The sequence below is a fragment of the Gopherus evgoodei genome, chromosome 12, assembly GCF_007399415.2.
Source record: "Gopherus evgoodei ecotype Sinaloan lineage chromosome 12, rGopEvg1_v1.p, whole genome shotgun sequence".
NCBI classification, from domain to species: domain Eukaryota; kingdom Metazoa; phylum Chordata; order Testudines; family Testudinidae; genus Gopherus; species Gopherus evgoodei.
In genome coordinates this window covers 11,692,137-11,716,628 of record NC_044333.1, presented here as the reverse complement: position 1 = coordinate 11,716,628, position 24,492 = coordinate 11,692,137, and the positions used below count along the sequence as shown (strand labels likewise).

The 24,492-nt window shown below is 44.8% G+C and overlaps 2 protein-coding genes and 1 non-coding gene across 14 annotated transcripts in view; all 3 read right to left on the bottom strand.

The window, feature by feature from the left end:
- The window catches only part of SLC12A4 (solute carrier family 12 member 4), a 114,648-nt gene extending 104,684 nt beyond the window's left edge, over window positions 1-9,964 (bottom strand). The window contains exons 1-2 of one of the 2 annotated variants that reach the window (XM_030582051.1): window positions 641-757; window positions 413-530 (exon numbers count right to left, since the gene is read on the bottom strand). In XM_030582051.1, the coding sequence (XP_030437911.1) occupies window positions 413-530; window positions 641-646 (124 nt within the window). In that variant the 5' untranslated portion in view covers window positions 647-757. Of the gene's footprint in view, window positions 1-412; window positions 531-640; window positions 758-8,604 lie in introns of those variants that run through there. The other variant, XM_030582052.1, reaches the window with a different exon arrangement.
- Window positions 9,965-13,865: 3,901 nt separating this feature from the next.
- The window catches only part of LOC115660538 (dipeptidase 2-like), a 37,097-nt gene continuing 26,470 nt past the window's right edge, over window positions 13,866-24,492 (bottom strand). For 10 of the 11 annotated variants that reach the window (XM_030582026.1, XM_030582028.1, XM_030582035.1 and 7 more), the window contains 6 exons: window positions 24,312-24,381; window positions 21,470-21,646; window positions 20,912-20,999; window positions 20,128-20,203; window positions 17,726-17,861; window positions 13,866-16,893 (listed from right to left, as the gene is read on the bottom strand). In XM_030582026.1, coding sequence (XP_030437886.1) covers window positions 16,696-16,893; window positions 17,726-17,861; window positions 20,128-20,203; window positions 20,912-20,999; window positions 21,470-21,646; window positions 24,312-24,381 — 745 coding nt within the window. In that variant the 3' untranslated portion in view covers window positions 13,866-16,695. The remainder of the gene's footprint in view (window positions 16,894-17,725; window positions 17,862-20,127; window positions 20,204-20,911; window positions 21,000-21,469; window positions 21,647-24,311; window positions 24,382-24,492) is intronic. The other variant, XM_030582037.1, reaches the window with a different exon arrangement.
- Window positions 18,671-18,800, bottom strand: LOC115660690. Its single transcript, XR_004002897.1, has one exon. It is a non-coding gene; the product is annotated as a small nucleolar RNA ACA64 (small nucleolar RNA).

Here is a 24,492-nt window from a genome sequence, read left to right as displayed (position 1 = left end):
CCTGGGAAAGGATATTCAAAAAGCTGGGGGGGAGGGACGGGACACCTCCTGCTCATTTCCCTCTAACCATGAGTCGTCAACAGTGGACACATCTGCAGGAAATTCACATTACAATTCTGCAAAAGTTTGCATGTCAACTGCAACTGTGGAAATTCTGCTTTTGTTTTGTGAGATGTACTGCAAAGCATGTCAAAGCTTAGATGCTATCAACCACAAGAGAGCATTATAGTATCGTGTAGTAGGGAGCTTTTTCAAGATACAGTTTTATCCCAAATTAACTTCTAAGAAAATATTTTTCTTTGAGTGAGGGTCCCTCTTGTGTTCCACTGAGGGTTACATGTGTGCACCATGTGCCCAGAGCAGAAGCATTTGAAAGCAGTATCTGTTGGTCCACACATGCCTCCTGATTCACCTTGTGCTTCCGTCCAAGGCGATAAAGCGGGGTGGGTAGACTGACTACATCTCCAGTTCCTTCTCACTGCCACATGGTCTGTATCAAAACTCTCAATGTCTTCATCTCTGACACACATCTTAAAAAGGATAATTGTACATAGTTTAGAAGTATTATTTTTACTCTTAGTTATAATAGTTAATAGTTTTAGTGTTTGTTTTACAGACACTTTGGGGTTTTCATACATACCATCATACGGGTACCAGACTAGGTACAGGCCTCCAGGATGCAAACTCTGCGTCTCCTGCCCGTGATCCTTCTTGGTCAGCTACAATCACCAACACTGTCTCCACTTCCTGCAGGAAGCTCATATCATGGCTAAATGCAGTATTTGCTGGTCCTTCCTCAGCTGCACCCAAGAAAGCCGGGCTTTGTTGCAAGGATAGGTTCCTGGGTTAGTGTTTTTGTTCAGTGATGTGTGGTTGCTGATGAGTATTTGCTTCAGGTTGGGGGGTTGTCTGTCCTCGCTTACAGAAACCCAGGAACCTATCCTTGCAACAAAGTCCGATGCCAACTCTGTCCACATATCTATTCAAATGACATCATCATAGGACCTAATCACATCAGCCATACCATCAGGGGCTCATTCACCTGCACATCTACCAATGTGATATATGCCATCATGTGCCAGCAATGCTCCTCTGCCATGTATATTGGCCAAACTGGATAGTCTCTACACAAAAGAAGTAATGGACACAAATCTGACATCAGGAATCATAACACTCAGAAACCAGTAGGAGAACACTTTAACCTGTCTGGTCATTCAATGACAGACCTGCGGGTGGCAATTTTGCAACAGAAAAGCTTCCAAAACAGACTCTAACGAGAAACTGCTGAGCTGGAATTGATATGCAAACTAGATACAATCAACTTAGGCTTAAAAAGGGTCTGGGAATGGCTGAGCCATTACAAACATTGAATCTATCTCCCCTTGTAAGTATTCTCACACTTCTTGTCAAACTATCTGTACTGGGCTATCTTGATTATCACTACAAAAGTTTTTTTCTCTTACTTAATTGGTCTCTCAGAGTTGGTAAGACAACTCCCACCTTTTCATGCTCTCTGTATGTGTATATATATCTTCCTACTGTATTTTCCACTGCATGCATCTGATGAAGTGGTCTGTAGCCCATGAAAGCTTATGCTCAAATAAATTTGTTAGTCTCTAAGGTGCCACAAGTACTCCTGTTCTTTTTGCGGATACAGACTAACATGGCTGCTACTCCGAAACTTAACTTTAAACATTTACTCTTGCCTGGCTCATTGTTTCAAATAGTTCTCTAAGCTCTCAACACTCCCCAAGATTTACATTAGTCACACCTCTCCTCAGAGCCTCACAATAATTACACACAGCCTCACAATAATACATAAACATTTGCATTTTTAATGCAATGAACTCCTGAAATACTTAAATGTAATAAAGTTTAACTTAATTCAATAAGGTTTGTCTAGGATATTGCAGGAAATTGCCATTCCTGTCACATCCTGTACTCCTTCCACAAGTGGAAGTCAGATACACCAACTAAACGACAGGTTTCAGAGTGGTAGCCGTGTTAGTCTGTATCAGCAAAAAGAATGAGGAGTACTTGGATTTCCACTTCATACAGCTAAATTCAGTGCCTTGCATGGTGACAGGTTTCAGAGTGGTAGCCATGTTAGTCCGTGTCAGCAAAAAAACGAGGATTGCATGCATAAAATTAAGTGGGTTTTAGCCCACAAAAGCTTATGCCCAAATAAATTTGTTAGTCTCTAAGGTGCCACAAGTACTCCTGTTCTTTTAGCTGAACTACAGTGACTTCATGTGACCAGTTCAGCTCTGTGTAGCTGTAGATTTTAGGACTGGTCTGTAGCATCACCAGTTACTCAGATGAGGCAGCTGATCATGGTATTTATTTCAGTGGCCCTGCAGCCAGTTGTTTTGAAAACCGATAATACTTGCACAAAGGAAGTGGTGTCCTTCAGAGTCACATCAATATTTTGTTTGTAGCTTATCAGTGTGGATATCACACATGTGACACCATGAGCTGGCTGGCTGAAACACATTTTTTAAAAATTGCAGGCTCTCTTATTTGCAAAACTGAATTAAAGTACTTGACAGTTGATCAGTAAATCAGCTCGATCTTTACACATAAGTTTATGTAGCAGTTGGGATGGATATTTCCCCAACACAGACATTCCTGCAGCTCAGTCTTTGTATTTACATATCTCCATAAGGGAGCTGATAAGGCATATTACTAGGCCATTATCCCACCTGATGGCCTTCTACTGATTGTCTAGCACTACTTCCCTCACCCCCACTCACTGTGGTGGAATGTGCTAATTCTAGATGCTGCGAAGCACAGTCCACTCACAGCCAAATTCCAAACACAAACGTTTTTACCAATTGGTGCAGGCTATAGCCATCCATTGTCTGCATGCACTGTTCTCCCATTTGGTAAGGAAAACTTAAAGAGCAATTATTTCCTGCTTGGGGTGCCTACACTGCACTCATGGGAGGCCCATGCCAGCTGAGCTGGACTTAAGCTAATGTAGGGGTACCATACATCTTGATTTTCCTGGACATGACCTCATTTCTGGTCCATTCATTTCTGTCCGGGAGGATGTTTTAAATATTAACAATGGTCCAGGATTTTTCTCCCGCCATGGGGGGTCCCAACAGCTGGAGCTGAGCCTCTCCAGCTTCCCCCTTTCCCTCCAGCTCCCCCCACCTCCAGCAGTGTCGTCTTTTGGGGAACCTGAAATATGGTAACCGTAGGCTAAGGGTCTGTTTGACTGAGATGTAGGGCTTGGGCTCTGGCTCCGGGTCACTCCCACCTTGCAGGGTCCAAGAGCCCAGGCTTCAGCCCAAATGCAAATGTCTACATTTCAATTAAAAAGCCCCTTAGCCTGAGCCCTGAGATCAGGCGGCAGGTGGCATGGGCCAGCTATGGATGTCTATTTGCAGTGTAGACATACCCTCAGGGCTGGTCCAGACTAGGGGTGGGAAATCGATCTTAGATACGCAACTTCAGCTACGTGAATAACGTAGCTGAAGTAGAATATCTAAGATCGGATTACTCACCAGTCCAGACGGCGCGGGATCGATGTCCACAGCTCTCCGTGTCGATTCCAGAACTCCGTTCGGGTTGGTGGAGTTCCGGAATCGATATAAGCGCGCTCGGGGATCGATATATCGTGTCTAGATTAGACGCGATATATCGATCCCCGAGCAATCGATTTTAACCCGCCGATACGGCGGGTAGTCTGGACGTACCCTCAGAAAGCAGTACTGAGTTTCTTCCTCTGAGCTGCTCTGGGAAATGGGAGCAGAGGGCATTTGAACCTCACAGGATCAGACCAACTGTGATTTTTCTGCCTGAGGTCATAACCATATCCGATGGTGCTCTGCTTTTAAATTACACAACCAATGAGAGTTTTTTTTCTGCTCTGGTTGAAATTTGTATCTGTGCATGATTTGAAAGTATGCAGGTAAAGGACCCAACTGCACTTTATCCAGAAGCTAGATACTATGGAGATAGGCAGCTGCAAGGTCTGCCAGCGTGACTTTCTTCTCCAATGATTTTGCATTTTGTTCCTTAAGCATCATGACGTTGTATTTTAATCTCATGGAACTAGGTAACTTGATGTCTTCCTAGCTGGCACTTGTTATTTTCACCAGTACTTTTTTACCAGGCCTTTAAGACAAGTTATTTGTAATTATTCCATTACCTCATTTCACTGATCTCTCTCTACTGCCCACCTTGAGATCTTGGTTTGTACACGCCACATAAGAAAAAAAAACACACCCATCCACAAGGGCAGTAGCCTATGGGTCAGTTCTCACAGGAAGTTTCAAGACGCGATGCATTTTTTAAAACACGAGCCCATTTATTATGGACATGTTTTCTAGCAAGTGTGAGGTTTGCTTTGGGGAAAAAAAAACCCCATACAAACTCACCTTTTTACACATTGCTAATGTCAAGGCTACAAGTAAAGAAAAAATAGAGGGCATGCAAAAAGCAAACTGCCAACTTATGTGTGCAAACACCAGCTAAATTTCACAGCGCTCTTCTAAAAACTCATTTCCACGAAGTGATGGCCAGCAGAGGGTGCTCTGGTTCTACATGGTGCTATGGGGAAGCAAATATAAGCAACTGATCAGGAAATGGAAACTTCACCCCCTTCCCTCCTCCCCTGTTTTTTTTTGTTTTTTTGGTTGTTTTTTTTTAATAGTGCTGTTTCACACTATAGCAGCGGTCTGCAAACTTTTTGAGCTGAGCCTCCCCACCTCCCACTCCACCTTTGAGTTACAATTCTTGGTTGCGTCCCCCAAACCTAGACAAAAATAGACGTATGCAAAAGTATGCTGGATAGTCTGCTCATAAACCTGCCAGAGAACTTAACACGACTGTAATTAAAATAACCTATCCTGGAAGTTTCAAATACACTGATACTTACCCCAGTGCACAGCCAAGGCTTCTTCAGCAGTCGGCTGCTTCTACCTTGCGGCCAGGCTGCACCAATACAGGCAAGGCCAATGCCTGCCCCTCTGCCCTTCCCCCCTCGGGTTTTCGGGGTGGGGAGGCACATGTGAGAGTCTCTAGGGGTAGAGCCACTTGGTTTGCCAATTCTGGTTGGATGTATTCCTGGAGGTTTCATCACATGCCATAATATTTAATTAAATATTTAATTCCTGGAGACTCCCAGACAATCCTGGAGAGTTGGCAACTCTAAGAGCCAATGTTGGGGGCAGAGGTTGCTGGAAGTGGGAATTGGTGCAGCCACAGCAGATGTTGACACTAACCCACAGGCTGGGTGACCTGCTGAGGTGAGGCAGGGGGTGAAGGTGATGGTCCCTCTCCTCCTCCTTGGGGATTGTCCCAGGCCCCCCTGTATTCAGCTGGCACAAGCCCACCCTCTCAAACATTCCTCCATGCCCCCTGGCAGGGCATGCCCCACTGTTTGAAAACCTCTGCACTATAGGTCATCTTTCGGGGCAGAAGTGAAAAGAGAAAACTTAGTGAGTTCAAAAGATTAAAATCAGAGCTGTTATGAAACTTTCATACTAAAAACCAGAACCAAAATAGCCTGACTTCTGCTTTCCTTACAGACATAAAACTCAAGCCAGGGTTGGCCAAAATGTTTAAATCTATTTCAATAGGCCTGGGTTGCATTTCAAATAAACCTAAACTAAATTTCAAAACTAGTAACTAATGAATGTGGAAACAGTGTTATTTACAGAGTGACTTTCCATTCAGTTTAAAGGAGTTTCTTTCTAAACAGTATTTGTTATTCATGGTAGCACTCGCTATGCACTAGGCAGTTTCCAAATGCTAAAAGGACAGCTCTTGTGTAACCCGCACACCTCCTGGGTGTGGTGTTTTGTCTCATCTAGTAGCACCAAGACAGACAGACAGATAGATATTCATGAATTTTCTCTACAGCCTTAGCTAACAGGCAGTTGGCTTTTAGCTCACGCAATAGAGGCTCATGCAGTAAGCTCCAGAAGTCCCAGGTTTGATCTCATCTGCTGACAGCCGGGGTCATTGCATTGAAGAGCTTACTCTAAGGAAAAAGTATGTGCCAATGTAAACCTTGAGCAACCAGAGGAACTCTGGGACAAACTGAGTAAGAGCAGCAGGGATGGTGATTCATTAAAGACCAATAATTTTTGCTTCAGGCATCCAGATAAGAACTATTAACAACACTACTATCAATCATCTGCCACTTGGAGCCACATGTTAGAGGCCTTGAGTACATAAAAAAACAGAGATGGCAAAGGCGTATTAAGCTCAACTGGTCTCTCTCAGATACTCAGAATGGTTTCCTCCAGCTTTATACTCTAGAGCAGCAGTTCTCAAACTTCACTGCACCACGACCCTCTTCTGACAAGAAAAATTACTACATGACCTTGGGCAGGGGGTGGGGAGACAAAGCCCAAGCCCCACTGCCCCGGGCTAAAGCATTCAGGCTTCAGCTTCAGTCCTGGGTCCTAGCAAGTCTAATGCTGGCCTGGTGACCCCATTAAAATGGGGTCATGACCAACTTTGGGGTCCCAACCCACAGTTTGAGAACTGCTGTGGCAGAGTTTTATCCAGTCTTATTTTAATGATAAATAAATAGCACACCACCCCTAATCCTGATTATAATGGTTGCAAGAGCTGCAGATCATCTTTGGTACAAAACAAGCTAGTGGTCAATTTTTTCAATTAAGATTCATAGAACAAGGCATTTGACCCCTGGAAAATATTCTTATAGCTGTTTTTTCAATACTCTGTCACTGACTTCCTTGAAATGGAGCATGTCAATAAGTCCAGTTATACCAATTTGTGGAAAAGTGCATTTTACGTTCTTCTATGCTTGCCCACACAATTCGCTATGAGTGATACTGTGGTCATGGATTCACTGCGACAACTCTAGGCCAGCCCTGCTCAGCCCCAGTTACTCAGGGTGGTCAGAAACCTTTCCGACCAACAGCCACAGCAACAAGCTGCAGTAGCAGCTGTGGTCTTAGACCTACTTCCCTCTACTCTCTCCCATCTAACCTCTTCTTCAGATCCCCCCGATCTCGCTGTGGTGGCTACCCTGGAGCTGTGCTCAGTGTGCAGGCGATGCTGAGGCCCCCAGTGCAGTCTGTCTGCACCAATGGTTCTCAACTTATTTATCATTGGGTTACCAGCTCTGCAGGTTGGGAACCACGGCGCCCCTCCCTCTCGCTCTCCCCCCCGACTCCCATACCCAGCACTTCCCGCCACAGTGGAGCCCTGGGCAGGGGACCAGGTGACAGGAACCCCAGACTCCACCATGTAGGGCCAGGTGGCAGGGCAGATGGGCGTCAGCCTGGACTCCGACACCATCAGGCAGCCCCCAAATCCTGCTAGGCTTGTCGACAGCCCCCGGACTATGAGGGGCTGGCCAGCAGTTCCAGTTCCCTGCCATGCAGGCCGGACGGTGACCCCACTGGCAGCCGAGAACCCAGACCCCACTGGGGGCTGCAGCTGTGTGCTAATTGGGCCACATGTGGCCTACGGGTTGAGAACCGCTGTTCTACACCCTGCCCTTCCCCCTGCAGCAGAGTTGGGCCTAATCTACTATTCTCAGGGCCTTTTGCAGCCCTGAGCATTGCCTGTGTTTGGCTAGATAACACCACCCAGACTGATATTTTTAATAAGATGTTCTATTTATCTTTTCATCACATATTTTGCCTCTAATGTTCAGTTTATCAGTGGCACAGAGAAGTCAGCACCTATATACAAAATAATGTGATTAAAGAAAGACACTAAACAGCAAATATCTGGTAGAGTGGTGGAAACCGAGTCACGTCTTGCTTAGGTGTCACTGGGCCAGGTTTTATGTCAGAGAATCGGAATGCATTCTGAATAGAGTGCTGCGGGGGTGGGGGAGGACACACATACATAAGTGCAGGGAATATTACATGTGGGAGGAGGAGAAAAAACGAGGGAATACCACTAAGTATTTTATACTTTCAAAGTTTTATATAAATGAACGGGCACAATAACAATTTTACACTTGGAGAAAATGGCAGACTAATGAGGAGATTTGCCCACAGCCCCATAAAGTCAATTACAGAGCTGGAATCAGAATACAGGAGTTTGCTCCCGCTCCATTCTTTTAATCATTTCAGTAGTATGCTCTCCAAAAACATCTGACCATGCAAGCTAGTTAACATCGGGAAAGCCAGAATTATTTTAGCCCAGTGTTATAGTTTCCAATTGTACATCTATGCTCGAGGCCAACATTTGACAAAACAGTTCTTAGAAATATGACTCAAAATGTTCTAATTTACTCCACATGGCTAGACTTAAAAACACAGTATCTAGAGCAGGGTTCAGCATATAGTCAACACATTCTGATAAAGCTGAACGCTGTAGGTGGAGAAAAAGCCAACCCCACCCAAAGTCTGGCACAAGTATAGTGCATGGCTCTTCCTGAAAGGAGGTAAAAAACTAACTGAAGAAAAATCAATTGCTTTTATTAGATTTGACCATGTAAAAGACTAATGCACATTTTTAACTGCAGTTTTAAACCCAAGGATTGAGGGGAGAACAGGGAATGAGAGCTATCCAGCAACATGCAGAGCAAGCAAAGGATCCAAGCAACATAGATTTTGAACCTGGATAGTCATTTCTAAAAGCCGGTCAGAGACCACTCACCACATGTGGTGCCTCCACAACTCTGGAGCTTAGCTCTTACCAGGACCCACTCTCCTCTGGCAGGGGCTCTACCCATCTCACCCAAGGTCCTTCTCATTCACAGAGCTGCAACTTCCTCTTTGTGGCTTGGGCCTCCACCCAGACCACTAAGGTTCTCCCCTTCCAGGGAAATCGGAGTCGGACCAGTTATCTGGCTGGCATCTCCATGCCCTGCACCACTTCCCAGTGGCTGGTCGGGGAACCAAGGCCTGCCCTCTACACTGGGCTCCAGCCCAGGGACCCTCTAACAAGCAGCCAAGGTCTGTACAGTCCTTGCTGCTGTTTCCATGGGCTTCTTCCTGTTTATCTGGCTTCCCCCTTTCTGGGTTTGTGAGCCTGAGCTCCCTTCTCCCAAGGAGTGACTGTAAACCAGCGGCAGATTAACAAATTTGCCTCCTCTAGGCCCTCAAAAAATTGCCACCCCCACCCCTGTCCCGCACCAGATCACTTCCGCTCCCCTGTGGCAAGCCTGGGAGTGAAAGGGGAGAAGGGGAGTTGTGGCACGCTCGGGGGGATGATGGAGGTTAAGTGATGGTGAGCTGAGGCAAGGAGCGGTTCCCTGCCCCCCCCGAAGAGTTACTCCCTATGTCTGCCGGCCCCAGGTCATCTTCGTTATCCCCTGAGTGTGCCGCTACTCACTTCTCCCTCTCTCCCAGCGCTTTTGCACGGCAAGCCTAGGAGGGAGGGGGGAGAAGGGGAGTTGCGGCACACTCGGGGGATAGCAGAGGTAGAGCGGAGGTGAGCTGGGGCGGGGAGCAGTTCCCAGCCCCCACGGTTTACTCCCTGTGCCCATGGGCCCCAGCTCACCTCTGCTCCGCCTCCTCCAAGGGCCACTACTCGCTTCTCCCTCTCTCCCTCCATCCCAGCGCTTTCATGCAGCAAGCCTGGGAAGGAGGTGGAAGGAGAGAAGCGTGGGACGCCTGGGGAAGGAGGAGGGCCAGGGATTTGGGGAAGGGGCAGAGCTGGAGAGGGGGTGTGAGCAAATTTGCCAGCCCTGCAAATTTGCCACCCTAGGCCTAGGCTTGTTGGCTTAGGCGATAATACACTGCTGCTGTAGACGATTTCCTTACAGACCCCTTGCTGCTCATAGCTCCTAGGCTTTATATAGGCACCTCCTGTTGTTACCAGATTTGCCTGTTATTTTGGGGTACCCTCATTTATTAGGGTTACTCTTCTGGGGATGGGTTCTGTAATTCTATCAATGTACTGCTTGTGTCACGTGTGTTTTCATACGGAGCTCTCTTCCTCCCTTCTGCAAGTCCCCTCCCAATGGAGCTATCCTGCAGGACCTAGATTCCCAAGAGCTGGGTTCCTCCAGCCCCAGAATCAGATGAACACACACACACACTCTCTCTCTCTCACTGAGCAAGTCTGAGTGGACCGGGTCAATCAGCACTCTCAAGCTGACCCCCCTATATGGCTCTGGACTCAGCAGACTGGGTCAAGCAGCACTTTCAAGCTGCCACCCTTATATGCCACAAGTACCGCACCCGAATAGAGTAAACCTGAGCATGCTGGGTCAAACAGGCTGTCACCCTTATATGCCCCATAGCTCAGCACACTGGGTCAAGCAGCGCTTTCAAGCTGCCACTCTTATATGCCCCTGGACTCTAGTCTGGGTTAAGCAGCACTTCAAGCTGCCACCCTCGTATGTCACAGGTTCAGCATGTCCCTATCCCCACTTTCATCTGACAATTGTACTGGTAGTAACCCACTTGATGAGCAAACACCACAGTGTTTTTGGGTGCTACAGGGACTTTAGCTTAGGTAAAAGAAAAGTTGCTTCAGAGTAAATGGGGAAGCCAAAAGCACGAAAGAGTAAAGTTCAGAGAGAAAGGGAGGGGAGCAACCAGCTTAACCATAAATGTTATTTATTGAACAACAATGATAACCACACAGGGAGAACCTAAACAAACATAACAGTTACCTTATTAAAGATCACAAAAGTCAGATATAGAAAACTATACCTGCTCAAACAAGTCAGAGTTAAAAAGTTATAACTGAGGTAGAAAAGAAAACAGAGAAAGAGAGAGAGAGAGCGTACGCTGGGGTCTCACCACTCCATGAAGCCTGAACAGGTTGGGGTTCTCAGGTGCTGCTGGTAGTTCAGGGTCCTGAGCGCTGGAGAGAGGCAGAGCCCCCAGCATGATCAGTCAGGAGAAGATGAAGTCTCAGTGGAACTGATGCAGAGTTTGGATCCAAGCATCAGAACACTGGCTTTAGCCTGGGTAGGGGTTTTTGTAGGGAAACAACAATGGTTCAAGGGAGAACACTAGATTTGTTTAGGGGTAAACTGATGACTCAAGGGTTTTCTTTAGGCTAGACAATAGGAATTGATCATTCCTGGCTATGGGTGGTGTTCCTTCCAGGGAGCTCCCTATGCAATTAGGCAGGTTCAGTATTTTGGATACCAATCTCAGACCTGGTCTACACTACACGTTTAAACCGATTTTAGCAGCGTTAAACCGATTTAACTGCGCACCCATCCACACTACGAGGCCCTTTATATTGATATAAAGGGCTCTTTAAATCGGTTTCTGTACTCCTCCCCGAGAGGAGTAGCGCTAAAATCGGTATTACCATATCAGATTAGGGTTAGTGTGGCTGCAAATCGACGGTATTGGCCTCCGGGCGGTATCCCACAGTGCACCACTGTGACCGCTCTGGACAGCAATCTGAACTCGGATGCAGTGGCCAGGTAAACAGGAAAAGCCCTGCGAACGTTTGAATTACATTTCCTGTTTGCCCAGCATGGAGCTCTGATCAGCACGGGTGGCAATGCAGTCCCAAATCCAAAAAGAGCTCCAGCATGGACCATACAGGAGATACTGGATCTGATCGCTGTATGGGGAGACAAATCTGTTCTATCAGAGCTCCGTTACAGAAGATGAAATGCCAAAGTGTTTGAAAAAAATCTCCAGGCTACACAGTGTTGCATTCAAAGCGTAACAGAAAGCCAAAGAATCAAATGGACGCTCATGGAGGGAGGGAGGGGGTACTGAGGACTCCAGCTATCCCACAGTCCACAGCAGTCTCCGAAAACTATTTGCATTCTTGGCTGAGTTCCCAGTGCCTGTAGGTTCAAACACATTGTCCGGCGTGGTTCAGGGTATAGCTCGTCAATTTACTCCCTCCCCCCACCACGTGAAAGAAAAGGGAAAGAAATCTTTTCTTGACTTCTTTCAATGTCCCCCTATGTCTACTGAATGCTGGTGGTAGACGCGATGCTGCAGCAGTGAAGAGCAGTATCTGCTCCTCTTCTCTCCCTGGTGGTAGATGGTACAATATGACTGAGATCTGTCATCACCATCAGCCAGTGAGTGCTCCTGGCTTGCCTCAGGTGAGGTCGGCCGGGGTGCCTGGGTAAAAATAGGAATGATTCCTGGTTATTCCCAGTAGATGCTACAGAACGGCTGGTAACCGTCCTCATCATATAGCTCAGCCCCCTCCCTTTCCTGTGTAAAGAAAAGATTCTGTACTGCCTGGACTATCATAGCAGCGGGATGCTGGGCTCCTCTCCTCCGCACACTTAATGTCCTGCCTGGACTGTCATAGCACCAGGAGGCTGCCTCCCCCTCATTTTATCTCACTAACAAGTCACTGTTTCTTATTCCTGCATTCTTTATAACTTCATGACACAAATGGGGGGGGGCACTGCTACAGTAGCCCATGAAGGTTGGGGGAGGAGGGAAGCAATGGGTGGGGTTGTTGCAGGGGCACCCTCCGTGAATGGCATGTAGATCATTTCTGTGGGATCTGACATGGAGCAGTTGTGCTCTCTGTTACACTGGTTCTCTAGCACACTTGCCCCATATTCTAGGCAGGACTGACTCTATTTTTAGAAACCATAAAGGAGGGATTGACTTGGGGAGTTATTCCCAGTTTTGCCTTTGTGCCTCCCGCCAACCTCAGCCAGGAGCACCCCTGATAGCAGCGGAACGACAGATAACCATCATCTTACTGCCAATTTACAATGGCAGCAGACGGTACAGAACAACTGATAACCGTCTCTGCTATCATGCAAAAGCAAACGAATGCTGCTGTGTAGTGTTGCAGTAACGCCTCTGTTAGTGGCATCCAGTACACATACGGTGACAGTAAAAAAAAGCTGAACGGGCTCCATGGTTGCTGTGCTATGGCATCTGCCAGGGCAATCCAGGGAAAAAGGGCGCGAAATGAATGTCTGCCGTTGTTTTCCCGGAGGAAGGAATGAGTGACAACATTTACCCAGAACCACCTGTGACAATGATTTTTACCCCATCAGCCACTGGGCTCTCAACCCAGAATTCCAAGGGGCAGGGGAGACTGCGGGAACTATGGGATAGCTACAGAATAGCTACCCACAGTGCAATGCTCCGAAAATCGGTGCTAGCCTCGGACCATGGACGCACACCGCCGAATTAATGTGCTTAGTGTGGCCACATGCACTCGACTTTATACAATCTGTTTTATAAAACTGGTTTATGTAAAATCGGAATAATCCTGTAGTGTAGACGTACCCAAGGATTCATTACTAGAACTGATCTGATAACTACTGAGCTGGATGTGGGCAAGCATAAGTTCATTAACATCTGGAGCAGAGATCTCCCATGATGCAGTGCTTCCCTGCTTTTCCGGTCCCAGAGTTCAGTGTGGTGTTTGCCTTGGAATCTCTGTTCTCCATTCTGTATGCTCATAGAGATGCCTCCCTGTCCCATCTTTGATGCAGATGAGGCTAGGGGAGTGGTCTTAATCCTGTCACCCTTGTCCAGAGGGGTTTAGCTGTGTCTCCCACGGCCTTTTCATTGCTTTCTGAAAGTCTTTCTTCTGATCGGTTTTGGTTCAGGCAGAGGCTGGGGGTGGGGGGTGTCCTTTGTGGGTCAGAGAGGCTAGATACTGCACCCTGGTTCCCCAAGAACACTGCACTGACTGGTATCATTTGTTCCTGTCTAGCTGAGCCCATTTTCAGTTAGTGGCCTGCTCCCTGTCTCCTTCTTCAGGTGCACCCTGAGCAGTTAATTGGCTCGCCTACCCACTTTAACCCTTCCAGGCCTTGTGTGGGATGGGCACCCCATCACAAAGCCTGAACACAGAGGCTTTATTTCTGTCCTGATTCACACACTTTGCAACCCCATCAAAGCCAGGTTTGTCCTGACACTGAAAAATCTACAGCTGGCCCATGCCAGCTGACTCGGGCTCCAGCTGCAGGGCTGTTTCAGGGGACTCAAAGCAGTCTTATAAAGTTAGTGATGCAGACTTAATTTTATTGTGTATTTTGCAATAGTTGGAGTTTATTAAAGCCTGAGCTTCTGGAGTCATGTGATTGTGTAAGAATCTCGACTCTCTATTAAAAAAAAGAAAGTTTCCAACTTCCTGACTGTGGAAAAGAAAACCTTGAACCTAAAGGCTCAAACACCAGAAGGCAAATAAAAAGAACCCACATTTTAAAATCTCATGATTTTTAAGCCAATCCTTTGATTTCTAATGCTGAGGTTGGCAATACTGCAGTTAGAGCTAGGTGAAATATGTGGAGTGGAATGTTTTTCATTTGCCTATTTCAGGAACATTTCTTGAACTGTAAATTCTCCATTTTTTTCAAGTTTTGGAACTTTTCAGCAAAATGTAATGCAAACACTATTTTCTGTTAGTATAACAACAAATATACTGGGGGCCAGAATGGTCTGTTTCCCCCACTGAACAGCCAGGGTCCTTAGTTGAGCATGGCCTTCTCATGTTGCCTCAAAACACAACCCTGTTGAGGGACAGCAGCCCCACAGCCTCACTTCAAGCAACTCTCCAGTGCCCCAGCTGACCCATGCCCTGCTCAGTTTATGGAACTGGGAGAGCTTGAAGCTGCAGGATGCATTACAGATCCCTATGCTACTGCTGGAAGTGGAATCTGAGTTGACATGTCCCTGACCATTCCATTACCATCTGATCTCGGACAGTCAGTCTATGTCTCACAACCTTCCTGGTCCTCTCATGACCTGCAGTATAGTGTGATGATGACTACAGCATGTTTTTGGCTTAAGTGAAGGCTTATTTAACAAGAAATAACTTCCAGAGTAATCACAGTATTGATGCTGCTGAAAATCTACCCTTCTTGTATTTCATTTTAATCTCTACACTTGGCTCCTGTCCGTTTGTCAGTGTCAACAAGAGGTGTGACACTGGTGTCTAGCAGGATGGGGTAATTTCAGATTTCCTGCTGAAGTTTAACCCTTTAGCACAACCACAAGCCAAAACAGCTAATGATGCAGCCAAGATGGCAATTCTGTGCTAGAAGTGGGTCTTGAAAACTGAACTGCATTGAAATTCCATGAGAAAATGACATCGACAAATTGAAAACCACATGAAATTAGATGGCAAAAATATCAGATGCAAGTTCACAAGACGTTTTTCACCCAACCCTAAATATCATCTCCTCCAAGAATGCTCTTTACTTTCCAGTAGTCCTCCATAGTCACCGCCAGGAGAAGTTCCAGATGGCATGTGGCAGCTTTATCACTAATAACTCAAGTGAAGTTCAGTTACTAACATTTCAAAAGATAAAAACAGGATAGGGGCAAATAAACAGTGCTCCCAAAGGGAAAAAGTCAGCACCGGACTGTTGAAGTTCCTGGAGTGGAGGGTAGGCTTTTGATTTTTACATATTTAGAAGAGACCTAAGTTTCTATAAACAGTTGAGATATCCAGTCTTTGTTGTCCTGAAGATGCCAGACGCTAGATGTGGTGCAGACATGCAACCACAGATGTCATGATCATAAATAATGCTGCCCTGGGGTACTAGAGGAATGGGACCCAAAACAAATTGCACAGTTATTTAGCATTCCCTGGCTCAAAGCAACGAACTGGAGATAGGATTCAAAGCAACATATTGTGGCATACACAAACCAATGACAGCTCAATTCTGTCCATGGTGAACAGCATTCAAACACTCGTGGCAGATCCAGCAATGCCACATGCTTAGAATCTTTACCTCGCCCACAGACTTAAGTGAAGGCAGTTACTGCAATGAGACTACATAAAGGGCAGAATATAGTTTCTCAAATAACCTCCAGGTTGAGAGAATCCTAACTTTTGGCAAAAACATAATTTAAAAAAGGCCACATTCTCCTTCAAACAGCCATGGCATTTTTTCCTTCTGAGACTGATGTCACAATGGTCACCTACAAACCCAGCTGGCAGTTAGCTCTCCCTTAAAATGCAAAAGAATAATAATAATAGTAGTAATAATGATTAATAAAAAAATTCCATTTGACTAGTACTTCTGGTCCCCAATCCTAATACCAGGCATGCATCCAAAGACAAGTGACCAGCCAGGCCCTTCGTTTTCAGTTTTCACTGGAAAATTCCCAAGTTTTCCAAAAAGCTAGTGTTCAGTTTTTACTGATTTTCACCCAGATTTTGGGACTACTCAAGTATATAAAAATACTGATTACGTTAAGGAAATCCAATACATTACATTAGGAGATGTGTTTATATTAATGATAAGTTTGCATTTACATTTAGGCAAGGTTGTCTGTTAATGTAAAGCAAATATAGTGGAAGATACACACGCATACAAGTGCAAGTGTTTACACGGTTCATGAAATAAATCACAGCGTGAGCTGCTTTTAGTTTTCAATATTCCTATTTTTCTCTGTTGCTTTTTCTTACTAACCCAGAAAACTATGAATTTAATTTTTCATCCATGTTTTTAATTTTTTTGTAATAATGTTAAACAAAATAAAAACTGAAAACCAGGGGCCTTGCATGTAGTACAAGATCTGACAAGAGATTCTGGGCATTACCAGCTTCCTTTGACATCAGTGGATCGAAGAGTATTCAGCACCAAGCAGTATTCCAAACATTGCTACCTAAGCACTTAAGACAAATTTAATCTTTGCCATATGTAGGTAGGTTTATAGAAATGATGCTCTCGGTTTAATACTATTCACACACCTTGGAGGTACAGTTTTGTAGCTAAGCAGAAGATTTTATCCATTTGCATTGCAATTCACTCTACATGTAATGTCTGTCTGGGTATGTGTAGTCAATAACCCTTTTGACCCATCAGGTTTCTGTGCATTGTTAATGCAATATTATATATATTACACTAATAAACATTAGACACAAAGTCTGTCCCACAGAAGGAGTTCCAAAGGAAATGGGAAGCTCATCAGATGGCAGAAGAGGAGGGTTTCTTAGGTCCAGACGACAGGAATTTTGCACCTCTCTTTGTGGGATTTCTTTCTCATTCTCATTCACTGATCTACTGTCATTCCGCACCTGAAAGAATTCAAATAATATTGCCCTGGAGATTTGTAATACATTTATTGAGAGCCTTATAATAGAACTTTGTTAATTCAAGTGAACCTTTCTTAAACTGTACTGCAAAATAGATTCAGGATGAGGAAAGCAACTTAATCTAATCTTTTGCGCTCTCATGAGTTCATCAATACAAAAGATTTCCCAGAGTCTGCTATGGCACACATCCTGGCAAAGCGTCACACATCTAGCTGTTCAGCAGGTAAATCTTTTGGTCCATGCCTGTGGTGGATACCTCCACTGGAAATCTCCAACTGAACGGAGTCAATTAGTATCTCCACCATAGTCAGCTAACAGTCTTAATACAAAGACGTAAACGTCTCTAACAATTTTTCACCCTTCTGAATTATTTTAAACCAGTGAAAGATGGATTAGGTATCATAAAACTTCAGTAACACCACAATGTCAGGCAGCTGGCTGCACATGTAAAATTCAGCATAAAACACTGACAGTTTTAGAACTCAAGTGATCGTTCCAACACTGTTTTTTTTGTAGCTAGCAAACTGAGAAGTAATTTAATTTAGAATTAAAGAACAGTGGCAGTTACTGGAGTCCTCTTTAAAAAGAAACTGGCTCTGTATTGTCCCATCCACACTCTTCCCTGTGCCTCTTTTCTAATCTTTGCTTCCCACGAGCTATTTTGAATCTTTGCATTAACTCCCTCCCCTGTTTTTCACATCCTTCCTGCACAGCAAAAAAATGGGGCTTCCAGAACTACAGTTTCTTTTCCCCCTTGGCAGCAACCAGAAAATCAGAGTTTGTCACATAATTTTGCAACTGCTTTTAATCTTACTTTTTCCACCTCCCTGAAAACACGGAGGAAGTTTTCCCTTAAAACCCCTGACAGTTCTCTTTCGGTCCAACCTCTTCTCAGAAGTTCCTCAATCAATGCAGGGTATTTTGAAACATCTTCCAGTCCTTCAGGGAATCTGTTAACAACAACCACCACCACAGAATGACATACTATATAACCCATACTTCTGGATGAATAATGTAGAGAGGGGTTTTTAAATGATTGTGGCAAGAGTCCAGTTGACAAACAGGTCACCAGAGGACTCAACCCTTCTCCCAATTTAGTCAAAATCAAAAATCCAACTGACTTAATTGGGAGAGCGGTTGAGCCCCAGAGCCATACCAAACAAGGTTCTTTCTGCATGAAGCATTCCTTTAGTGGGACTAAACTGTGCATTCTAGAGAAAGGCAACATTCTGTGCAGACACTAAAGCAGCATGGGCAGTATTAAAAAAACAAACACCGCTCATTCATGAATACACCCCTCATTCCCCACACCCCATCTCTGATGGCCAGGAAAACATCTATGCAACAGGAGGCTATAGTGCACTCTACCTATAAAATTCTATACTATTCAAAAAGAGAGTTTGCACGCATGTGATATACTCTGAACAATTGCTGACCATTTTTTCTCCTCTACTATACACGTTACGTCATTTACAGAATAAGCTAGAGGGACAATGTCCTGGGAGAAGTGCCAGTTTTGAGCTCACTAGGAGTTTTGGACATGCAAAGAAAGCTACATGAAACCCTCCATTTGCAGGGAATGCAATAAGCAATTTGACCTCTACTGTGTAATTCCTGTCCCAGCAAAGGGAGCTGGAAGAAAGAAGCACCCAAACCTATGCATACCTGGTCTTCCAGGGTTTATTTTCATGGGCCTATGTCCCTCTCCTCCCAGAGGGTACCGACATATTGTTACTAGCATCCACCTCCCATTGGCCTGAGTTTTAGGAACATGGGTTTTATTCCCCGCATATTGGGACTGTGGGCAATAAGCTTAATGCTTCTGTTGCTGTAGGCACAATTATCTCCCCAGAAGCCATTGCAGAGGCTAGAGGTGATTTTCAGACAGTGCCAAGAACACTCTGTGCCCTACCACAGCCTGATGGCAGTTTGGTGCTAATGGGGAAAGGGCCCTGGGGAGACAATTAGCCTCTCAGGCCTCTGAGGCCAGGCACTGAGCCAGCTCACCAGAATGCGAGACTCCAAGAAACAATGGACTCCATGCAGAGCCCAGGAAGAAGTGTGGGACCCCCTGCAAGGGCAGGTCCCTGGCAGCTTATGCAAGCTGGGGGCCCCCAGCCCATAACGCACCAGTAGAACTATACCTCCCAGCACGCCCTGTGGAAGCCAGCCCACAGCCATGGAGGAAGGGTGGAGCAGGGCATGCTGGGACGTGTAGTCCTTGTGACATATGCCCGCCACATGCACTATTAGGACCCCCCCTATCTCTCACAATAATGTTTTGTTTTGTGCAGGCTCATTGTTCTAAATCTGTGTCAAGCAAGCTAGCAGTGTCATCTCTTTACTCCATGGCTCATTCAGCACTTTAGGAACCCCCAGCACCCGTTCTATTGAATATCCTAGTGAAAATGTGTACAAAACAATAAGCGCCAATTGTTAACTCTCGCTGTGTAGGAGATTCCTACTACTGAATGGCTAGTCCCTGTGGGAGCAGACTTTTTTTTGTGATCCACACTATTTGATATGAGTTGTGCCCAAGTGTCTCTGACACAAGCAAGAAAGATGCACAAGGTCAAGAAGAAAAGCTTAAAGGCAAGCAAGTGCCAAGCAGCCTAGTCTTATGCTATAGTCCATATGTTATGCAGGGCCATATATTACCCCAGAAACAATCACAGGCATGAGCAGGTAGAGCCAGGGTGCAGAGATCAGATTGCTTGTTTTGAAGGGAGGAGGGCTCCCTGACAGAACAGAACGTTGCCCCCCAAGCCTCTAGATCCCTGGAACCAATGGAAGCCATAGCCATGCCTCTGCATTAGCCCCAGGGCCACGTGGTCCTTACCGAGTTGCTAAGAAGGTAAGAGGGAGGGAACAGTTATACTGTACAAATGGGCTCACAGAAGAGCTAACCGTTTGAGGCACTGGTAGCTTTTCTGCCATTCATTGCTGGCACATGCAAATCCCTGACCTCCAAGAGGTTAGGGGGACAGTAGGGGGATTGTTGTTCTGGCAAGCTCATTTCCACTCCAAATGAAACATATCTCCCCATTAATCTAGAAGGGAACGATCAAGCCCTTCCTTTATCGAAGTGTGTTTTAATAGAAACTGCACAACAATCTGCTCCAACAGCCGTAGCCTGCCATTTTCAAAAGAACTGAAAGAAAATCCTCATGATCCAAGGAGCACTTGATTTCTGAATTGATATATTGTTTTACTCACTGATCCACTCCATCATAGTCACCACCAATTCCTATTGATTTTGAACCTGCAATTTTCTTTATGTGGTCAAAATGATCTAGAAGAAAACAACAAAGAAAACAATGTCAAAGCACAGGGCAAGAAGAAAATCTATTTCAGACATATTGGTGTTTGGTTAACATGTCTCACAATATTTAGACAAAGCACTAACTTCACTTTAAATATGTGACGTCAAAAGATACATGTAGAACATGGGCTAAAACTCAATGCTGTATGTGACAGGCCCTTGATACTTACTGGTGCTTAACCTGACATTTGTATTCAGTGCAGTACTAGTCATCTTGAGAATAAAATAACCAGAGTGATTAAAAGTGACTGGAGGTATATGATTGGCTCACATGCAGGACATTAATTCTCTAAAAATATCTTGTCTATAGCAATAGAAATTTCTACTCTCAGACTAACTATTTACAGTCAGGGCTTTTTCCTGGGGATTAACACCCAGACCCAGTTAGGATTTAGTTAATGGTCCACTTTGGGCCATCAGTTCCTCTAGCTACTTATTAATGGCCTGCGCCTCTTACTATTGCTCAGTAAGTGTAAACTCTAAAAACGACCAGATTTAGATGTGCACGCTAAAAGGATGTATGTTACAAGTCACCGAGTGGCTGTGTTTTACACAATGTGGGGATGGGTGAATGTGTGCGTTCCAGCAACAAAGATTCACACTTGAAATGTGGCTCAGACTCGAGAGAAATTTATAGTAGGAATCATTATTCAGAACTGCACTGTATTAGATGCAAACCTGCCACCGTTGCAACATTCACCACCTCTCTTCCACAGGCCAGCACCTTTTTATAGAAAGTCACCATCACAATTCCATTGTTCCTTTTCTGAAAGATAGAGGGACGTATTGTGAGCAGCTATTCACGGACCCTGTGTCATGCTCACCCTCAAGGGATGTGAACGCAACTCAATCTACAGCCCGTCAGTGCCATTCTACATGTGAAGGTCAGTTGAGAACACAAGCTGCTGCCTCCCTGTCTCTTATGCAATCCGCAGCTGGTGTAAGTCAGCGTAACTCCATTTATTTCTGTGACCATGTCAAACCAATTCAGCCTCCTCTCATTGCAAGCATTTCTTTTCAACTTGCCAGCAATTGTTCCACCTTTGCAGTCACATACTGAATATAACCCAAAGCCATAGCCTGAGGAGCAAATGCTTCACTTATTGCTTAGAATCTGCTTATGATTAAGAGTGAACTGACTTCTGAGATGACAGGAAGAGAAGTACGCTTTGAATCCTGTATGCACAGGATTGTCTTGGGCCGGCCAGAAGAGTGAAATCTTTTCAAGTCACTCACCAAACTCTGAAGAATATCATCAGGAACATTTCTTGAGTGGTTACAAACAGAGAAGGCTGAAGAATGACTGAAAATGACTGGTGCTCTGGAGATCCGGAGAGCCATTCTTGCTGTGGAGTCTGAGGTATGGGATAAATCTATCATCATCCCCAAGCGATTCATCTCCATCACCACTTCCTAATACAGATTTACAGACAGTAGTATTAGTATTGTGTTCTGTTAAAGGAGATCGGTTAGCAGATGTATGTGACTAAATACTTACATTCTGCAGCTGTCATAAAAGTGGGTATGGGTCTCTCTACTTGCGTGTTGTTTGTGGCTAGCATAGGCTTCCTAATCGTTTCTCTAATGGGGACACACTAGCACATCACAGAGTCTCCTTTTTCAATGCTAACTGCAGTTATCACATTTTTAAAAGCTCAGCCATATATATAAAATATATAGGTCTTGATAATTCACTTTATACTGTATACTTCACTAATACGTATTGCTGCTAATACTAAATGTTACAGTTTCTTATTCCTTGAGTTTTCAGTGTTCTGAAACAGCTGTGGGAAAGTTGTACTAATTTACCAAATTATTTGTTGCATTTTGCCAGATTCTAAGTCACTCATGCCTTAAATAAGCACTTGCCACACTCATGGAAACCAACAGATTTGCATGCACTTCTGAAAGGAAACTTTAACCCAGTTTGCTCATCCCAGAGGTCTGAACACTTGAAATGTCAGGAAGAGAATTTTATTCTCAGGATAAAATTGTAAACATAGCTGAAAATAAAGGGGCACGGGAACCTCAAAGTCATGAATTTAAACTTATTTAATTTACTTTTGAAGTTAATGCCTTGGAAATAAGACTGAAATCTATTTTCAAACCAAATTTGTGCTTCTCAAGTTTTGCAATTTTCTGTGTTATGTGCTGTATTTTGTGAGCACTGAGCCAGCACTGACGACATTCTTCTACTTTCAGGTTTAGAAATATATATTTAAATAGAGGTGGCTTTGATTAAGTCATGGACCCAACCACCACAGAAGTTCTTTTGCGAGAGGAAAGGGAGTTCAAAATCCATATTAAAATTTCTCTGGCCCATCTCTAATGGCAACACAATCAGGCTTTAGAAGTCAATTTGTCCTGGGCACCCTTTAAAGAAATAGTACTTCATTCTATGGAACCACTGCTATGAAGTATTTTGAAACAGGAATGTCAAGAACATATTATAGCTGCTATTTAATGGATTATGTCAAATCCTGAGGTTCTTATTCAGGCAAACTTCCACAGCTTCATTTGAAGTTCGAGTGAAAACTGAGTTAAAGAACCACAGGATTTGGGACAGTTTATAGCAAAATTCTACAAGTTTCCGTGACTTCCAGCAACTTCTGTGACTTCAGCCTGCAGTGGTCGGGAGCTGCAGGGTCTGTGTGACTCAGGAATTAGAAATATGATTTGCAGGCTTTGGTATTTAGGTCACCAGTTTGAACCCAGCATAGAACATTACTGCTCAGAAGGTGTTCGTGGAAAGAACTGGCACAGTGCAGCTTCCAGTGCCATATGCCAGAGTGCCAAGCCACCACATGTGGTGGTGTACCGTGCAGCTCCCAGATGCCACAGGTGGCAGGGGAACTCCTGAGATCCCCTCCACCGTGGGCAGCGGGGGAACCCCACAGCTCCTGGCCACCACAGGCAGTGGCAGCATGCCACAGCTCCCAGTGGCAGTGAGCTCTTGGCCACTGAGGGCCCCTGGAGCTGCGGACAGCAGGGGTACCCCACAGCTCCCGGCTGACACAGGAGGCAGGGACACCCCCAACTCCTGGCCCCCACAGGCAGCAGGGGGACACCCAGAGCTGCAGGCAGCAAGGGTACCCCACAGCCCCCAGCTGCTGCAGGCGGCTCCTAGCCCCTGCGCAGCTGCCGGCTTCAGGCAGTGGGGGGACCCACAGATCCCCATTTTGTCCTGGATATTTTTAGTAAAAGTCAGATCACGGCTTCCATGAATTTTTCCTTTTCCCCCCCATGACCTGTCTGAGACTTTTACTAAAAATATCGGTGACACAATCTTAGCCTTAATCTTCATTTATCAATTCCTGCAACCTATTACTGTACCTCAAGTCCTGAATACTCCCACCCTCTGCCCCTCAACATATCGCATTCTGGGAAAGTTCTACAGAATTTGATAGGGACACAACGCACAAGGTTGTGTAGACATTTACTGAATTGCTACAAACAGAGAAGGCTGAGGAATGACGGAACATAGACAGTTTAGTAGAGGGAAATCCTTTCTGTAGGACGGGAAAAAGTCTATAGAATTATACAGTAAGAATACAATTTTTATTACGCACTATAGGACTATGTATCAGAGGGGTAGCCGTGTTAGTCCATATCCACAAAAACAATGAGGAGTCCAGTGGCACCTCAAAAAGTAACAGATTTATTTGGGCATAAGCTTTCGTGGGTAAAAAACCCACTTCTTCAGATGCATGGAGTGAAAAGTACAGATATAGTATTTATGCCCATATCTGTAATTTTCACTCCATGCATCTGAAGAAGTGGGATTTTTTTATCCACAAAAGCTTATGCCCAAATAAATCTGCTACTGTTTAAGGTGCTACCGGACTCCTCGTTGTTTTTATAGGACTATATAGTCACAGTCTCTTTATATATTTTACTCTCTCTCTACTATTAAGTTCTGAATCCCCCATCTCAAGGCCATCTACAATTTATAGTAATTAAATCTCTTAAGACACAAGTTATTTATTTATTTATTTATTGAAAAGCAAAGGAGCAGAATCTTTGAAGGTGTTAATGAGAGAAAAGTTTGCATAGGTTGCCATTGAGGAGAGATTCTTACTTTGCCAAATGAACTCAGACCATTCACATTAGGATAAAAGTTATGTACTTGCTTTGATGAAGATTCTGCCCTTCAAAAAAAAAAAAAACCACGTAAGAAACCATTGCATTATTCTAGTGGGTTAGATCCGAACAATCAAATTTCACATGAACACAGTAAAAAACCCTCACCCTGAAGTCAT